A 9417-nucleotide genomic window follows, 5' to 3' on the forward strand; every position below is an offset into this window, starting at 1 on the left:
CTCATCTGCTAGGAACTTTCCAACTCTCCAAGTGATGTTTAGTATTGTGGCTTACCAGAGATTTACATAAATATTGCTGTGTAGGTCTTATTGTTTAATGCTATTGTGTAGTGACTTTGCGATAACAGTTGTAGGTATTAATAGTGGGACAACGTCCTGATTCATATTCCTTCAATTTCCACTTTTAGTTCAGCATATTTCTGGGGGGTTTTTTCCACATTGATTTCTGTGTGTTATGTGTGTTTGGAATGGCTATATCTATTAAATAAATTGTTCTTGCTTGTTTATCCTGTAATATTATATCCAGACGGTTACTATGGATTGTCCTGTCTGTAATAACTGATCAGTCGTAATATAATTTGTACAACTCTGACTCTAAAACTGTAAGCGGCTTGTATTTGTAGTAAGGTATGTATTTTAAAGGAAGATTTTTGGTTTATAATGTTTACCACTTGATTATGCCCTAATACGTAATCAGATTGAGTTAAAACTACTGCAGGCTCCTATAATATGCTGGATTGTTTCTGGATCCTCTTGGCATTTTCTGCATTTATCGTCTAGAATGTGTTGGTCTTTTATTATGTATTTTGATCTTTTTTTGTGTGTTTTAACCACCTAGTCCTGTATTGTCACAAGATACCCTTCTGTTTCTGGTAAGATGTCTCCAACTCTTCCTCGCCAACATCTAGTCAGCTCAGATCGAGGGGATGTTTTCCATGGAGGGTGGTGCTCTTCCATTGGTTAACTTTTTTTTCAATAGTGATAATGGCTTCATTTTTCTGGACTGTGCTTTCATTTAAGTTTAACGGTGTGCACCTCTTATCAGAATTGCGTACGCTCGCATGGAGTGCTGAATCCTGTTTTCCTTGATGAAGATCTATCGTTAAAAGTTTTATCTAACTTGTGTAAATGTTTATGTCTCTTCCTCCATCCGTCCCAGGTAGGGTTAATCTAATTGCGTTGGAGTGTGTATAGTGTTTTCTAAAAATTGTCATTTCAGTTCTTATTTTCCTTTGTGAATGTATCACTATATAATTCTCTTTTTGTACTTGCGCAGCTTGTTGTCTTTTGCACATTGGTTATTTGTCCGTCCCGTTGAGTGCAGCCTTTCAAGGGTTCGATTGTGTTTCTTGGATCTACAGTGTATGCCCGCAAGAAAACGAATCTGTGACATATACTGTAGGTACTTTGATAATAAATTTACTTTGAACGTTGATTGGCCTAATTCTGCCTCTGTGTCTCATGGTCATCACTTCTGCTGTCTGTTCCTCTCTTTGTCTGCCCAGCTCACCCTGTAACTGGAGCTTTGTCGGCGCGGGAGCGAACACTAAAATCTGCGCTGTTGATGCTATGGGTTGAGGAATTTTTATGGCGATAGTGTTCGTACTACATCTAAAATGCTTTGAGTTAGATTCGACGTCTCTGATGTAACAAGAAACCAGAAATTGCTTATGCCATGCAGACCACAAGGTTGGTATTGGGTTTGAAATCTAGATCTCCAAATCAAAAGAAAATCCTCAAGCAAAACTATACCTGCCCACGGGAAGCGGCGGTAAATTTCAAACATTTTGTCCACCTTTTCAGTGAGCTGACTCCCTGGAAATGTACTGAATTTCTTTTAGAAACATAGAAAACCTACAGCACAATACAGGCCCTTCGGCCCACAGAGCTGTGCTAAACGTGTTCCGGGGTGCTTTTCTAGACCTTTATTGTTAGATGTCGGGTTTCAGGGTTGTTGCGTTGAGAACGTCTGTGGTTTGTGAGTATGTAATGCAAAGTTTATTCTCTTCTTAGTTTTAGTGAAGGAATCGGTATTGACAAAATAATTCAGCTTCTTTAACATATGCATGTGTCTTCCTAGAATATGTGTATTTGCATTTCTAGAATATAAATGAATTACATTCCTGGGTTAACGCGCCTGCTTCCGAGGTTTCAGTTTAATCACACTGAATACCATTTACTCGTCATTTCTGCGGTCTCTAAACACGATAACTGAATGTGGGTTGATCATATCCCTTTGAGAAATCCCTGTCCCATTCTCTCATTCCTACAGCCGCCTGAAACATCTGCTCCGAATCTGACCTCTTGCTCATCCCCGCACGCTGGTGAGCCAGCCATTGCTCCGAGTTGTTGAACTCCCTCCCTTCGTCTCTGCGCTTTCAGACTCGCTTCTTTCTCCAAGCACTGCCCTTCCGCTCTAATGTCGAGTCTGGCGTGCATGGGAATCTAAATATGAGGGACCACGTGAAGACCAACGAGCCCTGCCTTGTGCAGTGTCTTGGGGTTCTGTGAAAATATTTGGCCAGGGCTGCGTTACAAACTTTCCACACATCGCTTAATTCTGCAATTATCCTATCGCCGAGCCAAATACTTTACAAAGTTCCCCCAGCATAAATTTCGAGTGTAGATGCCTGGATGTTTACACCACCTGATAAAACAATACAAACAGGAGTTTGTGTACAAGGCATTTTATGTGGTGCAGGGAGCGAACATCTACCATCCTCCACAGAAACCGTGCATAGGTTATTTGCAAGTTGAACACTGACTGAACAGAAATTATTGGCGTCGGACAGAGCATATAATCCCTTCACCAAATGTCCAGTCAGCGGAGTCATAACTAAGTTAACCATGTAACAACACCTTCAGTTTATCGTTCCATTTCTAAACCAAGGCCACAAGTGATGGCTCGATTAGTCGAGGTCAACAAATTAGCCAAGGAGGCTAAGAAATGTTTCTTCAATATTTCGAAAAAATGTGAGATGATTTACAATAGCATCGAAAACATCGAACATGTTTAAAATCAATTTCCATTAGCAAAAGTGCAGAGCATTGTGGTTACTGACCATTCGCTACAGACAGCCTGTTTCTTATTAATCATTGGGGTTAGTTAAATACTGCGATGCGCTTCACGCGTGCAAGTTCATGTAATGAAATGCATAAACAGTCACACCGTTCTGTACAAAGTTGGAACCCTATCTTTAAAGCGACATCTGTAGGACCTGAATAAAGGACATTCTTTGGTTGGGGTGATGGGGTGGGAAGGGTGTTTATAGCCCGTTTCCCATACTCATTACGAAAGCACAGAAGCACAGATTCTTATCGAAAGTTTTGCCCCATGGAGGCTCACTGTTATAGCTTCTCCCCATTTGGAAAAAGACACAGTTTTGTGTTGGTGCGTGGATCCTGGAACGGCTCCATCTTTTAAAGGGAAGACCATACTCGCACTCAAAATGGCAGTCGAGTTCTGAAAAACCAGTCCAGGCTCCTGTCCAGAATTATCTGGCCAACCGGGATAACCTCCAAGAGTTTTGCGAGGTTGTTCTTGCGGATAGCGGGCGCATTTCCTGTTGAATGCTTGCCGACCGGTAAACTAAATGAACTGGGCAATACAGTACGCAAGGTGGGAGGGAACTGGCGAGTCTGGTGGTCTTTTGGGGGTCTAAACTCATTTGTGTTTCTTCATACTCAAATATCCCTTAATTGGCAGTTTTGTGTCAATGGCAGACAAAGCAACAACATAACGTGGGGTAATTTAGCGGTCCCCGTTGGGGGGCAGTTAACGGATTAATTTAATCCTGTTCCGTGTTGTTGTGTTGGATGGGTGTTCCCATCAAGTTAGGGTACATAACGCTGGGAGCTTGCGAGACCAGGAATTGATGGCTGGAGATCTGGCCCGGCCAGAGGAGGAGATCAGTTCTGGGCAGGTCGCCAATGTTCATATTAAATGGCAGGGTAGACTCGAGGGGCCAAGGGGTATATTCCTGCTCCCGTTTCAATGGGGTTGTGAACTTCGGAGAGGAATACAGACACAGCCTGTGAAATATGAAAACCACATGCCGCGCTGCTGATGCGGGTGTTTCTAACCGTGGTAAGTGTACTGGACATAGCGACTGTCCACCCTGACTGAATAAGGGTGCCTAATCTGATTTCCCTGGTAACTTTGCCCAAGTTATCAGTGCCGAGTATAAATTAGAACTGTTTCTGTCTGCAACATCGATTCCCTTTCTCTTGGAAATGCAAGGCAGGAGGCTGCACGTTGCCAAGGCTTTGTGCGCTGCGGGGCTGGGTTCCTGAGGGTGACGCGAGGCTTTGAGCGCTGAAGGGCTCAGACTGGATGGGGCCCAACAAAGAATGGCTGGTTTCCTGGATACCGGCAGCATCTCCAGTAACCAGGGCAACAGGACGTCCTCTCACTAGCAATCTCGCTGTTAGTCACGTGATTGCCCACATTTTGCATTTATTACCATCACATTCAAAAGAGAAAAGGCGAAATGCTTGGGGGGGGAGGGTGAGCCAAGAGAGTCATGAGAACGGTTTGTTGGGGGAGAGTTCTCACCACCAAGTCACAGAAACAATTCAGATGTTTCGCCACCACTACAGAGAACAATATCTAGGGTCGACGTTATCTAAACCGGACTCTGGGTCTGTCTGAAGCCTTTGGCAAATCGATGTAAAAAAAAGATTCTACCTAGATTATTAATCTAACTACCAATATTCACCTTATCAGTTCTGTCCCATCACACTCATCCTCACGACCCAGATGGGATCCCTAACTTGGAAACGGAAGATGCTGAACAACTCTGCAAGTCAGGCAGTATCCTTACGAAGGGAAGCAGTCCATTTGATTTCCATAATTGCGGTCCCTTCCTTCACTGCATCTGCTTCAATAACTCTCCCCCATTCTCCAAACGCAACAGCGTATTCTGAACATTCTCTCTGCACCCTCCCAACTGCATTACTACCCAAATGCATTAATACGGCTCGCGTCAACGTTAACTGCATTAATACTATCTTCGTTAATATTGTCTTGGTAATTGCCTCTGCGACTAATATTCGCGAAATAACCTCCCTGCTCCATTCCCCGTGTCATTATTTTCCGCCATTAAGATTCCGGAGAGAGTTGCCCATTCCAGGCGCCAAATTTCTAACGAGAGTTGCCCACTTTTAAATTCACAATGGAAGGGAGTGAAACACAGTGCTCTGAAGAGGGAGTCCGCCCTTTTGTTCGAAGGCAACATAGGTCGAAGCGACCAGCGCCTATTTTGGACTGAGCTGAATCTCAAATCAGTGTGGCGAACTACGGGGCAATTCGTCGCGGACTCAAATCGCCATAAAGAATTTTAACCGAACAAATGTGACAACAAATAGCCACAGCAAAGCAGATCGTGACTCTCTGCCGGGATCCAAATCTCATTCATAAAGCCCACTGCACCAAACGCACTAACTTTATTCTCATTAAACTACGAACATGAGGCAGAGCCGGAGAATAGTTAACGCGCCATTAATTTCTGCAATAATCTATACTTAACGAAAGAAGCGGAAAAGAGATTTGGGCTAAAGCTGTGAGTACGCGCTGGGTTACTTCTGACCGGTAACGCGGAGTAAAAGCATTGTTATGTCCCACCAAATTTTTTAATGAAACAAATGTTCTAATTAATTCTACAAGGCTCAGTCTAAACTGACCGCCTACCAATATCTGGCAGAGCCACTACAGATAAAGCCTGGACGTGAGACCGAGAGACGGAAGAGTTCCCCGCACTTTCAAAAAGACTTCTACGCTCACAAAAATGTTCACTGCAAACACATTCGATCAATGTCCGAATGATTGTTCAAAAGTTTCTTCAAAATCACTTGAGAAGTCACTCTCGGAGCGCGCTTCCAGTTCTCGACCAGTTAACTCAAAGCTGTCAAACTGCTTTAGATACACAACGAGCACTCCTGTTTCCGATTACAATACGACTCCTTTAAATAAAAATAGGAATGCTTTGAATAAGCAGAACAGAAAGCTGGCGGGAGGTCAGGTTCCCCTGTGTCCGATTCTGGTCTCCCCGGAATGCCAGGGAGACCCGGTCACACGTAATTCCTCTTGTCGTAGTCCCCGTTGGCCGAAGCTCTCCTCGGGGCCGTGTACTTGACAGCGAAGGAAGACTGGTCTTGCTTCGGGGGGCAGGAACAGCACAGGAGGGAGCCCCCGATGAAAAGGAGTGCGCTGGCCGACCAGCCGACGTACAGCGCCGCCCCCATCTCCCTCTTCTTGGACACGGGAACGATGGGGTCGTAGAAGTCGCGGACGATGGTGTTCGCCATCCAGCACACGGGGATGAGGGCAAGTAAACCAGACAGGATGAAGATGATACCTCCGCTGATGACGATCCGGGCCTTGGTGCTCACCCCCTCGGTGCAGTTGGTGCACTGAGCTCCGAGAATGGTGACGAGGAGCCCGATGAGACCCAGGATGGAAGCGATGACAGTCAGCGCCCGGGCTGCCTGCTGGTCCTGTCCCAGCGACAGAAGGGAGTTGTAGACTTTGCACTGCATCTGCCCGGTGCTCTGAACCACGCAGTTCATCCATAGACCTTCCCAGACCGTCTGAGCCACCACGATGTTACTCTCGATAAAAGCCGACACTTTCCACATGGGCAGTCCGCAGGCCAGCATGACACCCAGCCAACCCAGGACACACAGTCCCATCCCCACGATCTCCAGCCCCGCCGACGACATCCCGCACGAGTTCGGTTTCGATTGCGGACAAGGACGATCAGCAAGAGTGCAGCTCGGCTGCTCCGGTGATCTGCTTGCTAACGTTGGGCATGGCGTTCTGCTCTCAGCCAGTTCGGTTCAAACTAAGAAACGGAGGCAACAGGCAAGCGGACAATAAAAGTCAGTGGCGGGCCGGCTGTCCAATCGCAGCGAACCAAGGCCGAAGCTGATTGCACGCAACCGATCCAAGGGAGAGCCAATGGGAAAAGGAATATTAGGTCTTCACATCAAAGAGTCTGGATGAAGGGGGGTGTGCAGTTCGTGATAGGTGGTTGCACTGTGACTACCGACTCCGCCGGGGGTGCGGCTCAAAGCATCGGCTTCTGCCCGCTCTGACGGAAGCAGAGAAGAGTTCAGAATATTCCCACCCCAGGGTCCCACACATATACTTGGCATTAAAGGACTGTTAACTTATTTACACATTGATAACTCAAAAGAGGTGTAAAGTGTTTCCCAGCTAGTTAAATGCTCATACTGATTGAGCGAATATAAATAATAAATACAAACAAATTCTGGAAATCCAAAGCAACGCACGCAAGTGCTGGAGGAACTCAGCAGGTCAGGCAGCATTTATGGAAGTTTATAGAGTCGGCTGTCTGCCTGACCTGCGGAGTTCCTCCAGCATTTTGTATGTGTCGCTTTGGATTACAAGTCTACAGAAGGTTGCAGTTGGGACAAAAGCAACAACCATTTTCTCGTGTATAGCCCAATTCCAGGATGCCATCTCATGTATCACAAGTTGGGGGGTGGAGGGACTGGAGAGCGGGCGCCAGCTTTCAGTCAGCCGCAGCAGAGGTAGAGCGCCGGGAGAATAATTACATTTAGACAGAGCAACAATACTGGAATGGAGTCCCATGGCTCCTTACACAATGAGGTTTAACAGCACTGGCATATGTCGTGAAATTTGTTGTTCTGCGGCAACAGTACAGTGCAATTAAAAAAAACTATATATACTCAAAAAAGGGGAAAAAGGCGGGTACTTGATCTAAGTTGAATATAAATTCACAGAAAGGTGCGGTTACAAACAAAAGTTAATACTATTTTCTCGCGTATATTCCAATTCTAGGATGTCGATTATTGTGGCACATATATTTATTAATGTAATAAATAAATTAATTAAATATGTAATGCAAAAAGAGAGCCAGTAATAGTGAGGTAGTTCATTGTCCATTCAGAAATCTGATACCAAAGGTGAATAAGTTGTTCCTAAAATATTGAGTGTACAGATGTGTATTCGGCCACAAATGGAGGCACAACGGGTTATTCGGAGACGGGTGGTTGCAGGTTGATTTGTAAAGGTTTTGGAGAGGGGAGGACCTCGTTCTCCCAGCATTTAGTCTTCCTTTAAGATGTTTTTAAGCTTGCGAATGGGAATCGGCGATAGGGACGAGTGAAGGACGAGGTTCCAAAATGCGGTGTAAACAAAATGCACAGGCAGGGGCGGGCCTTGCGTGCTCGGAAAATAGTTACGTTTGAGGATAAAAAGAATCACGGAATAGCGGCGAAGTAAAGGACAATAACTATGGAGAGTGCCGACGCAGGGACAGACAGAATGGGTTTGCATTTTAATAGAGCCTTTCACAACCTCCCACAGTGTTTTACTCTGCGATAAATTGAGACGGCAAGTGCTAGTTTCCAAAGACATCCACAAATGTATGGTGAAACTCTGTGGTTCTAGACGGAGGATCTTGACCCCAAACGTCGACCGTCCATTCTCCGTCTTAGATGCTGCTGTGACTCACTGAGTTCTCCCAGCTTTTTTTGCGCGATAGTGACTAATCTATTTTACTGGTGCTAACCGCGGGATAAGTTTTCGCCAGAACTCTGGGAATGTCTTCCTTTTGTTTGGTTTCCATTATCAATCGGATCCAGCGGGACTTCATGCCCTTCCAAGGAGCGGACTCGCTTTACTGTAATATTTCACCACAAAGCCGACGCAGCAACCCCTTCGTAATACAGACCGGAAACGCAGACCCCGCACTTTTCTCTCGTGAGTCACCCTTACTGAAAGGGCTAGGCAGCAGGAATTTGTTAAGTCCCGCATTTCTGTTCTTACAAAGAGATCTGTATTAACCAGCAATATAAATTCTACCCATTTCAATACTGTTGGTGTCAGTGTAGGTTCTCCTGCCACTGGAGTGGGAGGGTCGGATTTGGGTGTGGAGGGCCTCAATTTCTGTCACCCCGGAGGGCCATACAAGTGGCAGCAGCGCTATTGATGTGTTGGAATGTACTAGAACAATACTGTAAACATTGACTATGGGTATAAAGAATGAAAAGACATTTCACCGGTCATTCTTGTAAATATTTTGTAATATGAATAAATTTTATTTTGATAATAAAACAGTTCAAAATTGTTGTCTACATATTAATGAAAATCTCACACTTGATGAGGTCACCTCCCGTGCGCTGTCTTCAGCACTAGCGATAAAAAGGGCAGGGGTCGCTTAAATGCATGTTTGTGCCATGTTAATGCATGTGGCATGCACACATCGTTTGGGATGATTAAACCCACTGGATTAACTCACGTCGGCGATGAACAGTATCAATTGTTCCCTTCTCTGAGGCCGCGGCTAACAGTGATTAAAGTTTGGAGTTGCGACCCGTCTCGGCGACCCCTTTTTGTCTCCGTGAAGTTCCACTTACAGCGGGCCTGAATGCATTTATGAAAGAGAGAGAAAAAAATACAAGGAAGCGAAGTGTCCCTTATTCCGAAGAACGAGGCCCAGAACAGAAGCTGGAAAGGAATCGCAACTTCCGGACTAATAGCAATTGAAGTAAAGGAAATCCAAGGCCAGCGGATTGGATTCAGCCACGAGTACAGAAACATACAGGAAAAGTACGCTGAGAGTGACGGGCATATCCCCTCTTTGTCTG

General features: G+C 45.3%; 1 protein-coding gene across 1 annotated transcript; it reads right to left on the reverse strand.

Moving 5' to 3' along the window:
* Positions 1-2452: 2452 nt before the first annotated feature.
* Positions 2453-6687, reverse strand: cldn5a (claudin 5a). Its single transcript, XM_073055704.1, has one exon. The coding sequence runs from the start codon at positions 6499-6501 to the stop codon at positions 5851-5853; it is 651 nt and encodes a 216-aa protein (XP_072911805.1). The 5' UTR covers positions 6502-6687; the 3' UTR covers positions 2453-5850.
* Between the last annotated feature and the right edge of the window lie 2730 nt (positions 6688-9417).

Source organism: Hemitrygon akajei, chromosome 9 (assembly GCF_048418815.1).
Source record: "Hemitrygon akajei chromosome 9, sHemAka1.3, whole genome shotgun sequence".
Classification (NCBI taxonomy): domain Eukaryota; kingdom Metazoa; phylum Chordata; class Chondrichthyes; order Myliobatiformes; family Dasyatidae; genus Hemitrygon; species Hemitrygon akajei.

Excerpts from the sequence above, each read along its gene's own strand:
- cldn5a (XM_073055704.1), bottom strand. The coding sequence starts at position 6,501 with ATGTCGTCGGCGGGGCTGGAGATCGTGGGGATGGGACTGTGTGTCCTG.